General features: G+C 42.1%; 1 protein-coding gene across 2 annotated transcripts in view; it reads right to left on the bottom strand.

Annotated features, from left to right (window-relative positions):
• The window catches only part of MAPK12 (mitogen-activated protein kinase 12), an 84,754-nt gene that overhangs the window by 32,634 nt on the left and 29,535 nt on the right, over positions 1-22,585 (bottom strand). For both annotated transcript variants that reach the window (XM_038394286.2, XM_043495924.1), the window contains one exon: positions 5,301-5,412. In XM_038394286.2, the coding sequence (XP_038250214.1) occupies positions 5,301-5,412 (112 nt within the window). The remainder of the gene's footprint in view (positions 1-5,300; positions 5,413-22,585) is intronic.

Below are 22,585 nucleotides of genomic sequence, written 5' to 3'. Positions count from 1 at the left end.
CACTCTTCTTAATAGAGAGATGGTGAGACCAAATTATTTAGCACTTCATTTCTGATGCCAGGTTTCTTTCATAAACGTTTGTTTCTTTGTAAATCAGGATATTTGAATCTATACTGCAGTGTATCCCAGTACTGAGGAAACTACTCCAGCTTAGTTCAGAATATTTTCACTTTGATGGAGTCTCTCTCTAAAATGGGATTTTGCACTCTCCTATTATGGATTTTTACCCTCATCTAAAATTCTCTCCTAAAATTATCTATTAGCAGAGATATTTAGACCATAGCAGTCACTTCCCTCACAACATTGTCACCATTTCATCTTAACAACTGGTCTTGTTTCTCTGATTAGAGTGAACAAATTGATTTGTAGTACAGGAACCTTGGGAATAGCTATAAGGCAAATTTTGGTACCCTACGCAAATTCAGTTCAGTAAGTTACTGCACCCTGTTGATAAAACTCTTGATCACCAGACACCTGATAATAAGTGTTCTTGGCTGCACATAAAATATGAGGGCAGAATAAGGAGCCTCATCCAAATGTGAATCTTCTCACTGACTGCAACAGTTTTTGGATCAACTCCTTTGAGAATTTTAGAGTATAATCAGTACAGGAAGATATGGCAAGGGAGTTTGCAAAGTGAAATCTAGTGAATATTATTTAAGGGGAAAAAAGGGAATGACTGAATTTAGTGCTCATGAAAACAAGAGTCTAATAGCACTAAGTTGAGTCTAAAGTAACAAGAACTGGTGCTGTGGGAGCGTCTCTCAGCACTGCAATGTTGCTGCTTTTAGATCAGTTCCTTAGAGACTTTCCCAGCTAGACAAGTGTCAGAGTGGTAGCCATGTTAGTCTGTATCCACAAAAACAATGAGTAATCCGGTGACACCTTAAAGACTAACCAATTTATTTGGGCATAAGCTTTCATGGGTAAAACCCCCAATTCTTCAGATGCTTATGCCCAAATAAATTGGTTAGTCTTTAAGGTGCACCGGACTCCTTGTTGTTTTTTTAAGATAGACACAGTGCTTGCTCAGAGTGAATTATCACAAGGAGAAAGATCCAAAGTATAATGACATGGATCACAAGTGAATTATTGTTGAATGTCTGACTCATAATATGAAAGGACTAAAACATCAAAAAATAATGGATGAATAAAGCTGTACGTTACTGCTGATAATGCTGTGGTGATTAGAGATGCACTCTTCTATATGACTAGATGGAAAGCAGTTTTGCAAATAGTCAAGAGAATCATTTCTACTGAAAGATACAGTAAGATTAGGGTATCAAGCTATACTGGCTTACTAGGATTATCTCAGCATCCCTGCAAGATTAGCTGGAACTGGAATGCCCCAGTTTCTCCAAATTCTGGGATGCCAGGTCACCTAAGGAGTTTCCTCCCATTTCCTCTTTACCCAATGTGCTGCTTTGAGTGCTTCATACATCAGCTCTTCACACCTGCTTTCCCAGCTTCCTATGAATGTAGCACATCTGATTAGCAGAGAGAGACATCCTTTGGGGCTCACAAAGCCTACTCCTGTGGGTGCTATATGATTGTAGGGGCCTAAATACGTGAGGACTAATCTATGTATTTTTTTTTCCACAGTAGGTTTCTAGCCCTTTTCCTTAGGAAGATATTCTAAAAAGATAAATTTCAGGTTTCAGAGTAGCAGCCGTGTTAGTCTGTATTCGCAAAAAGAAAAGGAGTACTTGTGGCCGCTTAGAGACTAACAAATTTATTAGAGCATAAGCTTTCGTGAGCTACAGCTAAGTGAGCTGTAGCTCACGAAAGCTTATGCTCTAATAAATTTGTTAGTCTCTAAGGTGCCACAAGTACTCCTTTTCTTTTTTTAAAAAGATAAACCAAGCCCTATAGTTGGAAATTCAGAATTGTTTTTTCCTCCCTGAAGATCCCATCTACCCCACTACTGTCAACTCAGGCTGGTCTTTTAAGGTTCATGAAACCCTTGAGCACAAACTCTTCTACTTGGAGCCAGGGATAAATGAATGAATAGGGGAGCAGAATTTATGAGGGACAAGATAAAAATATATACACTAAATCTGGAGATAGGAGAAAACAATACAGACACAAAGGGGTAAATGTACAAAGTAGTGGAGTGAGGTCAGAGGAGAGGGGAAAACAGCACCCCTAGGCACCCATCACCATAGTATCCAGGCACAGTGTGTCCTGTTCTTTTGGTTTCAAATGTTTGAAAGGTCCAATGTAAATCAAGAAGAAAAGCTGGTTAGAATCTGATCAGGCATGATACGCCTGTCTCATTTAGGGCTTGATTCTGCAGTTTACAAAACACAGGGGGTCCACTCCACCCATCTTAACTTCAGTGAAACTCTGCATCAGTGCAAGGCTCTTCTTGTGTGTCATAAATTGCAGGCCTTAAAGACCAAACATTCACAGAGAAAGGCAAAAATATATATCTAATTCAAAATTCTGCTATTCCATGGCCTTGTCGGAGTTTGTCTCTCAAGGTGAAGGGAATTCAATTCTACAGAAATTGCTAGTGGTACCTTAGAGACTAACAAATTTATTAGAGCATAAGCTTTCGTGAGCTACAGCTCACTTCATCGGATGCATTTCCGATGAAGTGAGCTGTAGCTCACGAAAGCTTATGCTCTAATAAATTTGTTAGTCTCTAAGGTGCCACAAGTACTCCTTTTCTTTTTGCGAATACAGACTAACACGGCTGCTACTCTGAAACAGAAATTGCATGTTGATATGACAGAAAATATCATATTGCCTCTATATAAATCCATGGTATTCCCACATCTTGAATAGTGTATGCAGATGTGGTCGCCCCATCTCAAAAAAGATATACTGGGATTGGAAAAGGTTCAGAGAAGGGCAACAAAAATTATTAGGGGTATGGAACGACTGCCAACATTTCAGCTTGGAAAAGAGTCAACTAAGGGGAGGATATGATAGAGGTCTATAAAATCATGACTGGTGTGAAGAAAGTAAATAAGGAAGTGTTATTTACTCCTTCTCATAACACAAGAACTCGGTAATTAAATTAAATTAATTGGTAGCAGGTTTAAAACAAACAAAAGGAAGTATTTTTTCACACAACACACAGTGAACCTGTGGAACTCTTTGCCAGAGGATGTTGTGAAGGCCAAGACTATAACAGGGTTCAAAAAAGAACTAGATATCTTCATGGAGGATAGGTCCGTCAATGACTATTAGCCAGGATGGGTGAGGATGGTATCCCTAGCCTCTGTTTGCCATAAGCTGGGAATGGGTGACGGGGATGGATCACTTGTTCATTCCCTTTGGGGCACCTGGCATTGGTCACTGTTGGAACACAGGATACTGGGCTAGATGGACCTTTGGTCTTACCCAGTATGGCTGTTCTTATGAAAGCCAAGTGAAACAAAACAGAGAACAATGAAGATGGAAATCTGTTTATTTAACTGAAATGAGGGAAACACAAACATACACATTGTATAGCAGTTTAGTATACGAGATTGGATACTTCAGAGGTGATCCACAATCATTTATAAACAGTATCATTATTAAAAGAGAGTACATATGAGAAGAATATTTCTGATAGCAGAAGGCTCTATAATCTATCAGACAAAGGTATAACAAGATCCAATGACTGGAAGCTGAAGTTAGATAAATTCAGGCTAGAAACAAGATGGAATTTTTTAAACAGTGAGAATAATTAACCATTGGAACAACTTACCTAGTGATGTGGAGATTTCTTCAACACTTGAGGTCTTTAAATCAAAATTAGATGTCTTTTAAAAAAATATGCTTTAGCTCAAAGATAAGATATGGGCTTAATGTAGGAAACAGTGAAATTCTATAGCCTGTATTATGCAGGTCAGACTAGATGATCACAATGGTCCTTTCTTGCCTTAAAATTTATGAATATGTCCATTATCAAATAAAAATATCAAACCCTGAGATAGTATCAAACTATGCTCCCAAAAATCATTGAAAAGTGATGCTGTTTCAATGGATAGTTTTCCAACATCTTTCATCCCCCATCATTTACAATTTTTTTAGTACAGACGGTTGACTTCTTTTGGGCAGTGGAGGGATGAGAGAGGTTTTGAAGAAGTTCTAGCTTCTCTCAGCCATATTACACATTAGTTTGTCACTAAAAATCCAGAGTGTGTGTTAGCATGTTTTTTCTCTACACCAAGCCACCCCACCGTCTCATGCTAGTAGACTTCAGAGATCCTTCAGATCTATTGGGAAAGGCTACATAAAATGTTACGAGATGGAAGTATATTTTAGAATTTCACAGGTAATGTTAGAACCCTGATTAGTCAAGGTAATTAAGCCTGTGAGCAATCCCATTGACTTTAGTAGGATGAGTCATGTGCTTAAAGCAAGGCATGTACTTTAGTGCCTTGCTGAACTGGGGCCCAATTCTGTAAGAGACTGAGGGCTCTCAACTCCCATTAACTCTAGTCGGAGTCAAGGAAGCTCAGCACCTCACAAGGGCAGGTCTTTACTCTGGGGTGCCCATGCCTGAAGGTCTCTGTTCATCTTATCTAAAAGGGATTAAAACAAATTTACAATAAACATAGGTAATATGTGCATGAAAGGAGATCCATAGAGATAATTAATTAAAATAAACAGAACTAATGAGAAAGCAAAAACTGGAAAGATATCACATCTGATGTCACATCTCCAGTAGATATAGCAGGGGAAAGCACTGTTCTCTTAACCACAGCACTTTAAACTGACTTTGAAAAATCTGCAGATTAACAAATAGGAGACTTTTAAAACTAACCATGTAACCTGGTGCTCTGCATCGCCATATGTGAAATCCAAGTTTGATTCTTGGTTTGGAATCAAATCCTGGCCCCATTGAAATCAGAGCTGTTGTCTTCCACAGGGTGAGGATTTCACCTCTGGTTTCTAATTACCTTAGCTAGCAGGGGCGAGGTGTGCCAAAGAAGCAGCCCAATCAATTGCTGGAGGAGGATGGACTAAAATCACAGTAGTGACTTTTCTGGCTTGTTAAAAAAAAGTGTTGATGGCCTACAAGAGAGTCTTCGTGGATCAAACATATTTGCAACTACAAAAATCAGACCATCGGGGCAAAGGACTCACACTCCAACCTCCGCACATGATTTTTGAAAAAATATAAGCAAATATTCATCATCAAGAAACACATCCATTGTGGGGAATTCCAGAGCTCACAATATCTATGGGGAGATTAAATTTTGCTCAGTTTTCAAATATTGCAAAATGTATGCAGCTCTCTAAATCAATTTCCAAAGAAAAATGTAACTTGTGAAAGTAAGAAAGTAATAAAAATGGCAAACCTTTAGGCCCTTTAACATTTGATAGACCAGGAACTGGATTCGATCTTCAGTTAGTTTCTCATGCTTCATTATCTTACTCAAGTCTGTTCCCATAAACGGCATGACTAGATAGCTAAAGAAAATGGAATACAAAATAACTTCATCAAGTTTGTCAAAGTGAAACATACCAGTATATTACATCTCAATGATCATTAGAAATTACAGTTCTTACCATTTAATTAAGCTACTAGTTAATTTGATCTCCCATTGAATTAAATACCTCTAGAACCAAATCATTTCTACTAACAACAATATGACTTCCATGCTTTATTTTTATTAATTATGATTGCCAGAAGCAGGTACTGAATAACTCAATCACTGGTGATAAGAAGTTGTCAATTAATAGGAAATAACAAATTCTGAACAAGATAAAAGAGCCCAAGGAAGATCTGTGTGCACTTAAAAGATAACTCGATAAAAAGCTCTGTAATTTACACATTGTTTACCTTAGAAGAACTATCATGAGTTATGCAAACCAGTGGGTACTATCCATAACAAGGTCAACAACATACCCGAGTCAAAGTCACAGGAACAGATCTGATCAAAGTCAGAAGAGGGTATGATTTCTCAACGTGGAGGTCATGAAAAAAGTATCAGTGGGTCATGACCACCCTGCACTTCCCATATTTCTAAATGGGAAGGGAGTCCAGGTATGGAAAAAGTTGAGAATTAATGCTGCATGTCAAGTTGATATTTCAGGCCTACCCTGAAGAATGGGACAGTTTGGGACCTCATGTTTTTGAGGGCCTTCAGTAAGCTCACAATTCAGAATCTAGCCTGATGTCCAACTCTGGCAGGAGGACCAGCCTATAGCAACTAATATAGACAAATACACTTCCAGCAGTTTAAGGCTCAAACCTTAAGGTTGCACCTGTATAGAATAAAAACTAGACCCAGTTATGAAGTGTAGAAATACATTTTTTCATTGTCTGATCTATAAAGATTTCACCAATTTGTCTTAAAGGGTTTTTCTTGATTTAAAATCTATGAACTTTCAATATTTTATGTTCAGTCTTACAATAACTGAGGTTTACCACACAGCATCAGCATCATTAAGAGAGAAATAGAAAATTTTATTCTCAAACTAAAGAAAGAGCAACAGACATTGAATGTTAAACCACAGAGAAAGGGGACAATAAGGTAGTTTCAAAGAACCACGGCTGGGATTTTCAAAAGAGCCTAAGAGAATGAGGCTCCCAAATCCCTTTCAATTTAGGCACCTAACTCCCTCAGACTTCCTTTGGTGCAAAGTTTAAGCAATTCAAGTAAAATGTGGAGAAACAGAAGTTAAGTGGAGGAGTAGAGAATGAAACCTCTCTGCTCTCTATCAGTGTATTTATGGCACATGAAAAAACATTTCTCACTGATAAAGTAGATTACCTAGACAATAGATTTTAACCTCCAATATGTTGGTGTTCCTGAACAATGAAAGCATAGATGGACATATTATTTTTTCCACAATCTTATCAAAGTCAATTATCGAGAGGCCATGAATATTTGAAGTGAGCTAGAAAGAACTTACTGAACGTTCTAGCAAAAACACAGGTTTTAAGGAAAAAATCTAGAGGATTTACTAACAACATTTTTATGATTAATTATTAATTATTATTAGAGATATTCAAACATGCTGAAGGGATTCAGAAGCACTAATCCAGGGATTCTCAAACTGGGGATCGTGACCCCTCAGGATTCACAATATTATTATGTGAGGGGTCGCAAGCGTCAGCCTCCATCCCCAAGCCCTGCTTCATCTCCAACATTTATAATAGTATTAAATATAAAAAAAAGTTTTTAATTTATAAGGGTGGTCACACTCATAAGTTTTCTATGTGAAAGGGGTAGGGTTGCCAATTTTCTAATAGCACAAAACGGAACACTCCGGCCCCGCCCCATGTCCCGCCCCTCCCAGAGGCCACGCCTATGCCCTATCCCTTCTCCGAGGCCCCGTGCCCTGCTTGCTCCATTCCCCCTCCCTCCATCGCGCGCTCTCCTCCACCCTCACTCATTTTCACCAGGCTGGAGCAGGGGGTTGGGTGCGGAGGAGGTGTGAGGGCTCCAGCTGGAGGTGTGGACTCTGTGGTGGGGCCAGGGTCTTGAGGTACAGGAGGGAGCTTATGGCTGGGGCAGGGAGGGTACAGGGTGCAGGCTCCAGAGGGCGTTTGGATGCGGGAGGGGACTCTGGGCTGGGGTGGGGGTTGGGGTACAGGAGGGGGTGCGGGTCCCGGCGGCGCTTATTGCAACTTCCAGGAAGTAGCCGCCAAGTCCCTGTGACCCCTATACGCATGGGTGGCCAGGGAGGCACCGTGGCACCGAGAGCTGCCCTCGTGCCCACAGGCACTGCCCCTGAAGCTCCCATTGGTCACTTTTCCTGGCCAATGGGAGCTGCAGACCCGGCATTTGGGTGAGGGCAGCGCATGGAGCCTCCCTGTGCCTAGGGGCTGGAAGGATCTAGCAGCCACTTCCAGGAGCCACACGGAGCCAAGGCAGGTAGGAAGCCTGTCTTAGCCCCGGGCCCCCACTGTGCCACCAACTGGACTTTTAAAGGCCCGGTTGGCAGTACCAACCAGAGCTGCCAGGGTCTGTTTTCAACTGGGCGTTCCGGTCAAAAACAGGATGCCAGGCAACCCTGGAAAGGGGTCACCAGTACAAAAGTTTGAGAAGTATTGCATTAATCCAACATTCAATGGAACTTGTGCTCCTAAATTCTTTAAGTGCTTTTGCAAACTCATTATTATATTTTGGTGACACAAAAACACTGGTCGGGACAGGGGCCCATTGTACTAGGTATTGGACAAACATATGTGAAGATACAGTCCCTGCCCCACACCTTGTACAATCTAAGGGCCTGAGCTTGCAATCTGATACATATGGGTGGACACCTCCAGGCATGCAGACCACCACCAATTCCTTTAATTTAGAACAAAATGCAACCAGTGAATGTGATAAACAACAGATTTCAGAGTAGCAGCCGTGTTAGTCTGTATTCGCAAAAAGAAAAGGAGTACTTGTGGCACCTTAGAGACTAACAAATTTATTTGAGCATAAGCTTTCGTGAGCTACAGCTCACTTCAAACAACAGGATGGGAAGGAGGTAATTTGATTACACTAACTAGCTATATGTACATGTAACCCTCAAGGAGATTACATGGATTCCTGGTACTCTGTGTGCTGGCAGCTCAGTGAGAGGCACACTGTCCCTCATAGGGAGTGGGAGCCAAAGGCAGACTCAGAGTCTGCTCAGCAACCAACAGGGGGAGAGAGACCCTTCCCAGGGAGCTCAGGAGAAAGGAGAAGCCATTTTGGAGCCGTCTGGACTCTGGAGTCAGCAGGGCCATCCTTAGGCATATGCAGCATACACAGCTGCGTAGGGCACCCGAAAATTTGGGGCACCCTGGGTCTTAGTGTCCACCCACCCCGCCTCTTCCTATCACTGTTCTGACCCTTCCTGCAGGGTCCCACAGCTGGCTGCTGCAGCCTGGTGAGTCTTCCTCCAGAGGGGATCTAGTAACTTAAAAGTGAAAAAGTCCTCCAGCTTGCCAGACCTATTCGCACAACATTGAAACCGTTAAGGAGCCATTCAAGTGGTAACAAAGCCATTTAACAGGCATTTGCCAACCTCAGGTATATAGGGTCAGTTTCTGAATTTACTGACAAAAACAGTTGTGCGTTACTGTAATATTTACTCAGAACATGTTAGTCTACAGGACCTTAGTTTAAAATTTGCTTTAAAAATATTTCATTAGAAGATTGCTGAAGATTACAAAATCACATCTCTAAAAAATCCTTGCATAGATTTTTAGATGCACAATCTGAGTATTCATCTTTAGCCTTAAATGTTTGGATCTTCAGACATCTAGTTTTTTAAATAAATCCTTCAAAAGACCACCCTTACCTAAAATACACTTTAATTTTAAATTACTATAGTACAAAAAATTTGCTTCCAAAGTCTTCCTGTCCTTTCTGTCCATCCTTTTTTCCCTTCACTCCCCTGTTGAAGAGAGCCCTTAAACGCACAACATCCCTTTCCTTCCAGATAGTTGGACAAACGAGTTTCCCTTTCTTTCCTTCTGACTATTTGATGAACTAGTTTTAAGAGAACCCTCCAGAAAAATCAATACCTTAGTAAGATATAAAAGCCTTTGTTATGCCTAAAATTTTTGGAAACATATTTTTTAAAGTTGGTGAAATTTCATAAACATGTCTATTGTTATGGAGATTACACAAAGTAAATTAGTGTTCCCTTTTTCTAAAAGCAATAAACATTTTTATGAACACACTAACCTTCTGTGACTGCTTAATTTAAAATAATGTCTTTGTTTCAGTGAATTAAATATGTAGTAATCTTGAATGATTACTTTATGAAGGCTTAAGAGTACATTTAAAATATAAAATCAGTTTAGAAATACTGATTAAGAAAATGTGAAACAGAGAAGAGCTGCATCATGTATTCTATAATATTTAATATTGTATTCAGCAGGACAGTTGATTTGCCCTCAAAATTTTTGCAAATAAATCTCTGACAAACTTGAGGGTATATCAAAAAACCTGTGAGTGCCATTTTTTATTCCCAAGTTTAGTGCTTTTAATTAGGTACCTTCTCCATGTCCAGTCTTCACCTTCACCTTCTGGCACGCAGTGGAAAATATGCTCCATTTTTTTTAGAAATAAATTGCAGAAGAGTGTTTTTTCAAATGTCCTTTGCTTCATTTGGGTTCAGGGATTTGGCTGGAAGGGGATGAGCAGGGAGGGGGAGGGAATAGGAGGAGGAAGACCATGGGGAGAGGGCGGGACCTGGGCAGAGTGGGGGTGGGCCTGGGGCAGAGAAGGGCAGGCCACAGGCAGAAGAGGCGGAGCTAGCCTCCCCAAGCGGCAGCTTCCCCCACCACCCATGACAGCAGATATGAACCGGTTGGCTCCTGCACATCCAGGGAGCGCTGCAGTCTCCTTAGCAGAGGCTGTATTCACAGAGCCAAATGCACCAGCGCCGCGCATTCTGCATGAGGGAGAGAGTACAGGGGTCTCTGCAGGGAACTATGACTCTCCATCACCATGAGGCAGGCCAGGTGGCTGGCTATCCTTTGCTGCCTCCCCCTCCAACCCCCAGGCATAGGGGCACCAGTTTAATAATACTGTGTAGGGCCCCATAAATCCTAAGGATGGCCCTGGGAGTCAGCCAGGGAAAGGGCAGGACTGGCCTCTGGGGACCTGAAAGCAAGGTCCCTCAGCTTGGGCCTTTCCCTCTCCAAAGGTGACTTCCAGTTTGTAGAGTTTTGAACTCTATGTGAGATCAGTCACCACGTGGCCAGCTCTGCTCTGGCTGCTAGTCCGGGGCTGCTCCCTGCTGTGTGTCTGAGCACTGGGGTGGGAGACTAAAATCCAGATTTTACTATACTTTTGTAATCTCCACCTTGACCCCTACACACCCCTTCGTGGTGAGGGGAAATCCTGGCACCAGAAGCAGCCTGACTCCTATATGAAGAGGACACCTGCCAGCAGTGGTTGTCAGCCCTCTGCAATGACGGAGGAGTCCAGAGCCATCTCTGAACCTGAGGATCTGTGGTGGAGTTGTGAGTCACCATCTTTTAGTTAGCTAGTCAGGGAAATAGTTTGGGAGACCACTTACCAGGAGCATCATTTCGGGGATGCAAGGGGGGCTCAAGGCTCCCCCCCATTTTCATATTGGAGGTTTGCTAACAGCACATGCTCTAGTCCCAGATGGAGCTCTTAACTGCAACACAACTTGAGTGTGATATGTAATGAGTTCTGTGCTGCTCCAAGCTTCTGCCTTTGTGGCAGGGAATTTGTTTATAAACAAAAAGAAAAGGAGTACTTGTGGCACCTTAGAGACTAACAAATTTATTTGAGCATAAGCTTTCGTGAGCTACAGCTCACTTCATCGGAAATGCATCCGATGAAGTGAGCTGTAGCTCACGAAAGCTTATGCTCAAATAAATTTGTTAGTCTCTAAGGTGCCACAAGTACTCCTTTTCTTTTTGCGAATACAGACTAACATGGCTGCTACTCTGAAACCTGTTTATAAACAGAGGCAGGGTAATTAACATAACAAAAGGCTTGTCATTAAATTAAATTAAGGATCGTTAGATGATCCTGAAAGCGTTGCCAGGCACTCCAGTTAAAAAATAGGAAACAAAGAGTAGGAATAAATGGTGAGAATAAAAAGAGGTAGTGGTGCCCCCCAGGAGTCTGTACTGGGACCTGTGCTGTTCAACATATTCTTAAATGATCTGGAAAAAGGGGTAAACAGTGAGGTGGCAAAATTTGCAGATGATACAAAATTAGTGAAGACAGTTAAGTTCAAAGCTGACTGCAAAGAGTTAAAACGGATCTCATAAAACTAGGTGACTTGGCAACACAATGGCAGATGAAATTCAATGTTGATAAATGCAAAGTAATGCATATGGCAAAATATAATCCCAACTATACAGACAAAATGATGGGGTCTAAATTAGCTGTTACTTGTCAAGAAAGAGACTTTGTGGATAGTTCTCTGAAAACATCTGCTCAATGTGCAATGGCAATCAAATAAGCTAACAGAATACTGGAAATCATTAGGAAAGGGTTAGATACTAAGACAGAAAATATCATATTGCCTCTATATAAATCCATGGTACACTCACATATTGCATATTGCGTGCAGATTTGGTCATCCCATCTCAAAAAAAAATATACTGGATTTAGAAAAGATACAGAGAAGGGAAACAGAAATGCTTATATATAGATCTTATACACCTTCCATATGAAGAGAGATTAAAAAGACTGGGACTTTTCATCTTGGAAAAGAGATGCCTAAGGGGGGATATGATAGAGGCCTATAAAATAACGAATGGTATGGGAAAACTGAATAAGGAAATGTTATTTATTCCTTCACATAACACAAGACTAGGGGTCACCCAATGAAATTAACAGGGAGCAGATTTAAAACAAACAAAATGAAGTATTTCTTCATGGTCAACCCGTGGAACTCATTGCCAGGGCATGTTGTAAGGCCAAAACTATAACAGGGTTCCAATAAGAACTAGATAAGTTCATGGAGGATAGGTCCGTCAATGGCTATTAGCTGGGGTGGGGGGGGGGCGTGATCCAACACCATATTCTGCGTGTCCCTAACCTCTGTTTGCCAGAAGCTGGGAATGGGCTATGGGATGAATCATTTTGATGATTGCCATATTCTGTTCATTCCCTCCAAAGCATCTGATATTGGTCACTGTTGGAAGACAGGATATTGGGCTAGATGGACCAGTGGTCTTCCCCCGTATGGCCATTCTGATGTTCTTATATAGATCCCAGATGTATGTGCCTCCCACTGTAACCCACTAGACTACACTCCCCTCCCAGAGCTGAGACAGAACCCAGGAATCCTGACAAGGGCTCTCTCTCCACAGAGTTAGTAACAAAGTAAGAATATACATTCAAATTTTAAACCTAACCGATGACCCTTAAGTGACTTGCCACAAGATGTCAGAATATGTTAGTATTAGCACTGAGTGGGTCTAATATTTATTTAATTTTCTTTCTTTTATGTAGAAATTAAATACAGTGCTCCTGTCAGCTAATTGTTAAGTTATCTGCCAAAAAACTTCAGTTTTCAAGTGCCTAAGTAAGCCCCTGGAATCACAGTTAAAAGTTGCGCCACCCTACCAAGATCTGAAATGGTGCCCCTGCCATTCCTCAACTGTGTCCTCAAACCAGGGGGTAAGGGATTGGCGATTTTGTTACCTGCTGCCTATTAAATCTGCAGAGGGACTTACCACATTATCCCACTTGTGAGTCTCTTGGGCTGTACTGAACTCAGTCAACCACATTGCTAACTGCTGCACAGATGATATTGTGGTCACAGATCATCAAGAGCCCCTACAAAGTACGCATACCAACAGAACACTAATTTTACGTTTTCCATATCAGATCACATGACTGGGGAAATTCACGGATATTGCAGGGGCCCTGGTGACCCTGAGAATAGTATTTTACCTTGATATATTTATCTTCTGTTTAATATAATTACTGTCTTAAATATATTGTACATGTTTGTGTTATTTCATGGAAGTCTCCAACTATCTGGTAAGTAAGTGGTGGTTACCCAATGATTAGAATTTTCCCCTCAAGCTGCCCTGGTGACCCTGCCGGGAAGGAGCAAGGGAGTGGAGGCACCACCAAATAAATTCATATGGGAAGAAAAAGAAGTTACACCCTGCTGAATGTATGGTGGGATCCAGAAGAACCCAGGCCTGTCCATCAAAACCCATAAGGAGATTGGCGCTAAAGGAGGTAACCAGGTGGATAGGGGGCACTACATACAATTTGATATTTCTGAATTTTTAAGAATCAGGATAAAGAACAATCTTTTGGGAGAAACACACAGGTGTGATACAATAAAACAGAAAATTTGAATATCCAGTATTTCTGGATATTATTGGAGCAGGAAACAAGGTCCAGAGACAAAGGAATTAGCTGCAGTGTAGGATTCCAGAACAAAACCTCAATTTAACATTTTTAAACATGCCTCTAGGATATGAAGATCACTAAAATCTACATAAATAAATAGGCTTCATTCTTCCAAGGCCCTGTATAAGCAGCATGTCTCAGGATTGAGTCAGTCAAGACAAGACTGACTCAGGGTTATCTGGACATAACTAAACTGAGACACTCGGTCCAGCCCATCTTTGGCAGAATTCCAACCCAACTAAGACTGTGTGGTCTATCTTTATGTTATCCTAGAGATTCCTGTATGTTCTCAAAATTGACCACCTGGTTATAAATCCAAGGTCCCAGGAGCTTGTTGGAATAACAACATTAATCAAAAAAGAAAGGGAAATTAATCGAGGAAAATATTTTCCTTCAGATGCATAGTTATCTGCTAAATGTTTTTAATTCCAAAAGTGTAGTTGAATATTATGAGGCAAGTCCTGATCTAGACATACCAGTTCAAATTCACTGACTAGCAAGGAACTTTGTTTTATTGACAGTATTTTATAAACACAGCTATTATTTGAGTACTAATACGTACAAAGAAAAACAGTACTTGTGGCACCTTAGAGACTAACAAATTTATTTGAGCATAAGCTTTCGTGAGCTACAGCTCACTTCATCGGATGCATTCAGTGGAAAATACAGTGGGGAGATGATTTATATACACAGAGAACATGAAACAATTTGGCAGCATGTGACCTCCAGAAGAAGAAAGGGGAGCGTCCATGTAACAGCAACGCAGATACAGACTAACATGGCTACTACTCTGAAACCTGTCATTATGCAAGGCACTGAATTTAGCCGTATGGAGTGGAAATCTATCAGCTTCAAGAAAAAGCTCGTACAGATACAGACAGACATCATCTTCCTTTCCAAATGCAAACAGATGGACATCATACCAAAAAGACTGAAGGTAAAAAATCCATTACAATCTACATACCACACAGACTATGCTGACAGCTTGTGCCACACACTCTCAAAGAAACTACGGAACCACCTAATCAACTTCCTCCACAGCAAACAGGGAAAGATTAAGAATGAGCTCTCAAAACTGGATACTCTCATAAAAAAACAACCTTCCACACAAACTTCCTCGTGGCTGGACTTTACAAAAACTAGACAAGCCATTTACAACACACACTTTGCTTCTCTACAAAAGAAAAAGGACACTAAACTATCGAAACTACTACATGCCACAAGGGACCACAACAGTGGTTCCCTTAACCCACCCAGCAATATTGTTAATCTATCCAACTATACTCTTAGGACAGATTTTTCTGCTGGGCTATCTCGGGGCCTCTCCTTCTGCCCCTCCACCCCCACGAACATGATACAGTTCTGTGGTGACTTAGAATCCTATTTTCGACGTCTCCGATTCAAGGAATATTTCCAACACACCTTTGAACAACATACTAACCCACAGAGACCTTCCTATCAACACTAAAAAAAGAAGGATTCTGGGTGGACTCCTCCTGAAGGTCGAAACAACAGACTGGGCTTCTACATAGAGTGCTTCCGCCGACGTGCACGGGCTGAAATTGTGGAAAAGCAGCATCACTTACCCCATAACCTCAGCCGTGCAGAACACAATGCCATCCACAGCCTCAGAAACAACTCTGACATCATAATCAAAAAGGCTCAAAGGACGTGCTGTCGTCACATCTTGTACCAGCAGCTTACCCACTTCTACTTTCCCCTACTCTCTGTCCCAGGGTTACCAAAAGAAACTACATACACCATTGCTCAAGAACCTCCCTGAAAAGCACAAGAAACAAATCCGCACAGACACATCCCTGGAACCCCAACCTGGGGTATTCTATCTGCTACCCAAGATACATAAACCTGGAAATCCTGGACGCCCCATCATCTCAGGCATTGGCACCCTAACAACACGATTGTCTGGCTATGTAGACTCCCTCCTCAGGCCCTACGCTACCAGCACTCCCAGCTATCTTCGAGACACCACTGACTTCCTGAGGAAACTACAATCCATCGGTGATCTTCCTGAAAACACCATCCTGGCCACTATGGATGTAGAAGCCCTCTACACCAACATTCCACACAAAGATGGACTACAAGCCATCAGGAACAGTATCCCTGATAATGTCACGGCTAACCTGGTGGCTGAACTTTGTGATTTTGTCCTCACCCATAACTATTTCACATTTGGGGACAATGTATACCTTCAAATCAGCGGCACTGCGATGGGTACCCGCATGACCCCACAGTATGCCAACATTTTCATGGCTGACTTAGAACAACGATTCCTCAGCTCTCGTCCCCCAATGCCCCTACTCTACTTGCGTTACATTGATGACATCTTCAACATCTGGACCCATGGAAAAGAAGCCCTTGAGGAATTCCACCATGACTTCAACAATTTCCATCCCACCATCAACCTCAGCCTGGACCAGTCCACACAAGAGATCCACTTCCTGGACACTACAGTGCTAGTAAGCGATGATCACATAACCACCACCCTGTACCGGAAATCTACTGACCGCTATTCCTACCTACATGCCTCCAGCTTTCATCCAGACCAAACCACACCACACAATCCATTGTCTACAGCCAAGCTCTATGATACAACCGCATTTGCTCCAACTCCTCAGACAGAGACAAACACCTACAAGATCTCTATCAAGCATTCTTAAAACTACAATACCCATCTGCTGAAGTGAAGAAACAGATTGACAGAGCCAGAAGAGTACCCAGAAGTCACCTACTACAGGACAGGCCCAACAAAGAAAATAACAGAACGCCACTAGCCATCACCTTCAGCCCCCAACTAAAACCTCTCCAACGCATCATCAAGGATCTACAACCTATCCTGAAGGACGACCCATCATTCTCACAGATCTTGGGAGACAGGCCAGTTCTTGCTTACAGGCAGCCCCACAACCTGAAGCAAATACTCACCACCAACCACACACCACACAACAGAACCACTAACCCAGGAACCTATCCTTGCAACAAAGCCCATTGCCAGCTCTGTCCACATATCTATTCAGGGGACACCATCATAGGGCCTAATCACATCAGCCACACTATCAGAGGCTCGTTCACCTGCACATCTACCAATGTGATATATGCCATCATGTGCCAGCAATGCTCCTCTGCCATGTACATTGGTCAAACCGGACAGTCTCTACATAAAAGAATAAATGGACACAAATCAGATGTCAAGAATTATAACATTCAAAAACTAGTCGGAGTTCAATCTCTCTGGTCACTCGATTACAGACCTAAAAGTTGCAATTCTTCAACAAAAAAACTTCAAAAAACAGACTCCAATGAGAGACTGCTGAATTGGAATTAATTTGCAAACTGGATACAATTAACTTAGGCTTGAATAGAGACTGGGACTGGATGGGTCATTACACAAAATAAAACTACTTCCCCATGTTATTTCCTCCACTGTTCCTCAGACATTCTTGTCAACTGCTGGAAATTGCCCACTGTGATTATCACTACAAAAAGTTTTCTTCTCTTCTCTCCCCTCTTTCCCCCCCTTGCTGGTAATAGCTCATCTTAAGTGATCACTCTCCTTACAGTAAGAAAAGGAGTACTTGTGGAACTTTAGAGACTAACAAATTTATTTGAGCATAAGCTTTCGTGAGCTACAGCTCACTTCATCGGATGCATTTCTATGAAGTGAGCTGTAGCTCACGAAAGCTTGTGCTCAAATAAATTTGTTAGTCTCTAAGGTGCCACAAGTACTCCTTTTCTTTTTGCGAATACAGACTAACACAGCTACTACTCTGAAATACGTACAAAGGTCGATTTTAACATTAATTCACCATTGATACAATTCAGACTGTTTTCTCATTTTATTTTCTATTTCTTTAAAAACATGCTGGGCTTATTTGGACTGTATATAAAGCTCATAGTTAATTCCCAAACTGGAGTTCTTAAAGGAGCCTCATGGCATTAGGTGCGAAACCCCCAATTAATTTCAAGGGGGGTTGGGCACCTAACTTCCTTAAGTTCCTTTAAGAATTCCAGCCTAATCCCTACAAATAGAGGGCTATAAAGAAGCACTTGACAGCCACAGCACCAAAAATAGAGCCACCACAGACCATATTATACTTCCCACTGTGCAGATACAAGAGCTATTCCTAAGGGAATTCCACACCAGTGCACCTGTGTGGAATTCACATCTGTCACACATTTCTTTGCTTGCCCGCAGAAAAATGACTTTCTGACAGGGAAGCAAAGGGAAGCAGCAAGAGTGGTCATGTGCCCCTTCCAAGCAGCGCAGGCATGTCGTTTCAGGTGCCAAGAGCAGTCGTTGGAGAGAGAAATCACTGGGGGAGTATGGTGTCTGGGGACACCCCAGCTGGTGCTGGATCAGACCCACCAGGAGCCAGGGCCAGGTCAGACCCATCCCCCATCCACCCAACCCCTGTGCATCTGGACCCCCTATAGTCAACCCCCGCTCAGTGAGCCTCACTTCCTGCACCCAGAACCCCACCACCAAGCCCCCGGACCCCCCTGCTGAACCCCACCCAGTGCATCCAGACCCCCACCCCTGCACCCAAACCACCCTCTGCCAAGCCCCACCCCCCAGTACCCAGAACCCCCCACACCACTACGGAGCCCCTGTGCATCCAGATTTCCCCCTGCACCCAGACCCTCACTGAGCCACCCACTTGCAGACTGCCCGACACAGAATCCTCTCACTCCACACCTGGATCCCCCCCACACTAAGCCCCTCCGCACTTAGATCTTCCCAGGCTGAGCCTGCATGCCCACATCTGGTGCACCTGGTGTGGAGGGACAGGGGCTCAGGGTGTTTCTGGGGCAGGCCTGGCCCCTGCGCTGCATGAAGGTCAGGTGCAGCCTCACTGCTGAGTCTATGTCCTGGGGAGCTGGGGGGAAAGCAGGGTAATCTCTGTGCAGTCAGTCAGTGGCCTGTGCTCTCCACTGCCATGCTGGAGCCTCCACATTTATTTACTGACAAATAAAATGTGGAGAATATTACAATATTGTGCACAGAACTTTTATTTTTTTGGTGCAGAATTTTTAATTTTTAGGTGCAGAATTAAAGGAGGCAAGTAAAGGGGTAAAGAGCAGGCAAGAGACAGTGCAAAGTCTCTGCACCCCGCCTTCCATACTTGATTAGAAAGCAACTACAAACCTAGGCTCTGATCCTGCAGAGACTTATGGAAGAAGAGGTGGATGAGGCTTTTTAAAAATAACTAACAAAATCATCCAAATCACAGGATTTGGTGGTGATAGGGGACTTCAACTACCCAGACATCTGTTTGGAAAATAGCTCAGCAGGGCACAGATTATCCAACAAGTTCTTGGAATGTATTGGAGACAATATTTTAGTTCAGAAGGTGGAGACAGCTACTAGGGGAGAGGCTGTTTGACAAATAGGGAGGAACTGGTTGAAAATTTGAAAATGGAAGATAGCTTAGGTAAAAGTGGACATGAAATGGTAGAGTTCATGATTGTAAGGAATGGTAGGACGGAAACCACCACAATAAAGATAAAATTCAGGTTTCAGAGCAGCAGGCGCGTTAGTCTGTATTTGCAAAAAGAAAAGGAGTACTTGTGGCACCTTAGAGACTAATAAATTTATTGGAGCATAAGCTTTCGTGAGCTACAGCTCACTTCATCACATGCATATGCTTATGCTCCAATAAATTTGTTAGTCTCTAAGGTGCCACAAGTACTCCTTTTCTTTTTGTGAATAAAGATAATAGATTTCAAGAAGGCAGACTTTAACAAACTCAGGAAGTTGGTAGGTAAAATCCCATGGGAAGCAAGTCTAAGAGGAAGAAGAGTTCAAAAGAGTTGGCAGTTTTTCAGAGACATTATTAAGGGCAGAAGAGCAAACTATCCCACTGTAAAGGAAAGTCAGGAAGTATGGCTAGAGACCACCCTAGCTTAATCAAGAATTCTTCAATGATATGAAACTCAAAAAAGTCCTACAAAACGTGGAAACTAGGTCAAATTACAAAGGACGAATATAAACAAACAACACAGATATGTAGGGACAAAATTAGAAAGATCAAGGCATGAAATGAGATTAAACTAGTTGAAGACATAGAGGGTAACAAGAAAACATTCTATAAATACCTTAGAAGCAAGAGGAAGGCTAAGGACAGGGTAGGCCCATGACTCTACGAGGGGGGGGAAAAAAAACAACAACAGTAAATGTGGAAATGGCAGAAGCGTGAAATTACTTTTTTGTGTCAGTTTTCACCAAAAAGATTAGTAGTGATTGGGTGTCTAAAATAGTGAATGCCAGTGAAAATGAGGTAGGATCAGAGGCTAAAATAGGGAAAGAACAAGTTAAAAGTTGCTTAGACAAGTTAGATGTCTTCAAGTCACCGGGGCCTGATGAAATACATCCTAGAATACTCAAGGAGCTGACTGAGGTATCGGAGCCATTAGCAATTATCTTCAAAAAGTCATGGAAGATGGGAGAGATTCCAGAGAACTAGAAAAGGGCAAATATAGTGCCCATCTACAAAAAGGGAAATAAGGGGAATTACAGACCAGTCAACTTAACTTCAGTACCTGGAAAGATAATGGAGCAAATAATTCAGCAATCAATTTGCAGACACCTAGAAGATAATGAAGTCTTAAGAAACAATCAGCATGGATTTGTCAAGAACAAATCATGTCAAACCAGCCTAATAGATTTCTCTGACAGGGTAACAAGCCTTATGGATGGGGGGAAGCAGTTGATGTGGTAGATCTTGACTTTAGTATGGCTTTTGATATTCTCTCACATGACTTTCTCATAAACAAACTAGGGAAATACAACCAAGATGGAGCTACTATAAGGTGGGTGCATAACTGGTTGGAAAACCATTCCCAGAGAGTAGTTATCAGTGGTTCACAATCAAGCTGGAAGGGCATAATGAATGGGGTCCCATGGGAATCAGTTCTGGGTCCGGTTCTGTTCAATATCTTCATCAATTATTTAGATAATGGCATAGAGTTTACACTTATAAAGTTTGAGGACAATACCAAGTTGGGAGGGGTTGAAAGTCCTTTGGAGGACAAAATTAAAATTCAAAATGATATGGACAAACTGCAGAAATGATCTGAAGAAAACAGCATGAATTTCAATAAGGACAAATGCAAAGTATTCCATTTAGGAAGGAACAATCAGTTGCACACATATAAAATGGGAAATGACTGCCTAGGAAGAAATACTGCAGAAAGGGATCTGTGGGTCATAGTGGGCCACAAGCTAAATATGAGTCGAGTCAACAGTGTAACACTGTTGCAAAAAACAAACAAACATCATTCTGGGATGTATTAGCAGGAGTGTTGTAAGCAAGACACGAGAAGTAATTCTTCCGCTCTACTCTATGCTGATTAAGCCTCAACTGGAATATTGTGTCCAGTTCTGGGTGCTACATTTCATGAAAGATGTGGACAAATTGGAGAAAGTCCAGAGAAAAGCAACAAAAATGATTAAAGGTTTAGAAAACATGACCTCTGAGGGAAGACTGAAAAAATTGGGTTTGTTTAGTTTGGAGAAGAGAAGACAGAGAGGGGGCATGATAACTGTTTTCAAGTACATCAAAGGTTGTTACAAGGAGCAGGGAAATTATACTCCTTAACCTCTGAAGAAAGGACAAGAAACAATGAGCTTACATTGCAGCAACAGCGGTTTAGGTTGAACATTAGAAAAACATCCTAACTGTCTGGGTAGTTAAACACTGGAATAAATTGCCCAGGGAGGTTCTGGAATCTCTGTCATTGGAGATTTTTAAGAGCAGGTCAGACAAACATCTGTCAGGGATGGTTTAGATAATACTTAGTCCTGCCATGAGCTCAGGGGACTGGACTAAATGACCTCCCGACGTGCCTTCCAGTCCTACAATTCTACGATTCTATGATAAAGTTAACTGTATGTTCCATGGGTAGTCCTAACAAAGCAACACAACTACTCACAGTGCAGAAAGCTCAAAATAAGCATGAATTTTTGCAGGATCAGGGTCCTATCTTCGCACTTCTTGAGCTAAAGGGCTGGGGAGGTGTGGGTATGTGGGGGGAAATGGTCAGATGCCACCGGGGACAGCACCTGGGGTCTCAGAAGGGGTGGGCTTTGGCTCCACTACCTCTTCCACATTGTCTGGCAGAATGATGCTGATGGTAGACCTAAGTGTATGCTTCCCTCTAAAAAGAAGGGGTAGGAGCCACATTAAAGTATGCTTCTTCCAATTCCTAAAGGATTCAGACAGGAATAATGCCCCAGGGCACTGGTAATGGTGAAACTGCCTGTCCCAGCACTGCTGTTTCGAGCCACGAGGCAGCAGCATTATAGTAAGATCAAATTCATATCACAGACCAAACAAGCTCCCACATGACTAGTTAGCAAAAAGTAAACAATCAGATCTCCCCTTGAATGACTCATCTGACCTTTAATGCACAAAAGCTTCCCCTCATTTCTGTTTTAACTGTAAACACATTTGTACTTGCTTACACTGGACAGCTTGCTGAGAGTGTATACAACACATTTGCAGCAGACTGCTACACTTCTAGTCATGAAAAGAAGCCTCTATCCACCTCTTGCACCATCAGAACTCCTGGGTGATGTTTTACCCAGCCTTCCAGGCACTTTAGACTGCAAGATCTCTGCCTCAAAGGCCTGCATGGGCAGAGGGGGCATTCAGTCCACATGTTTGGGCTTAACCCAATTTTTGTGTTTCCTTTTCTACTTTTTATTTTTAACTTTGTATTTTAAATAACATGGGATAGATCTGTATTACCAGAGGAAAAAGAAA

The sequence above is a fragment of the Dermochelys coriacea genome, chromosome 1 (genome assembly GCF_009764565.3).
Source record: "Dermochelys coriacea isolate rDerCor1 chromosome 1, rDerCor1.pri.v4, whole genome shotgun sequence".
In the NCBI taxonomy this organism is placed as follows: Eukaryota; Metazoa; Chordata; order Testudines; family Dermochelyidae; genus Dermochelys; species Dermochelys coriacea.
This window is presented reverse-complemented; position numbering and strand designations above follow the sequence as displayed.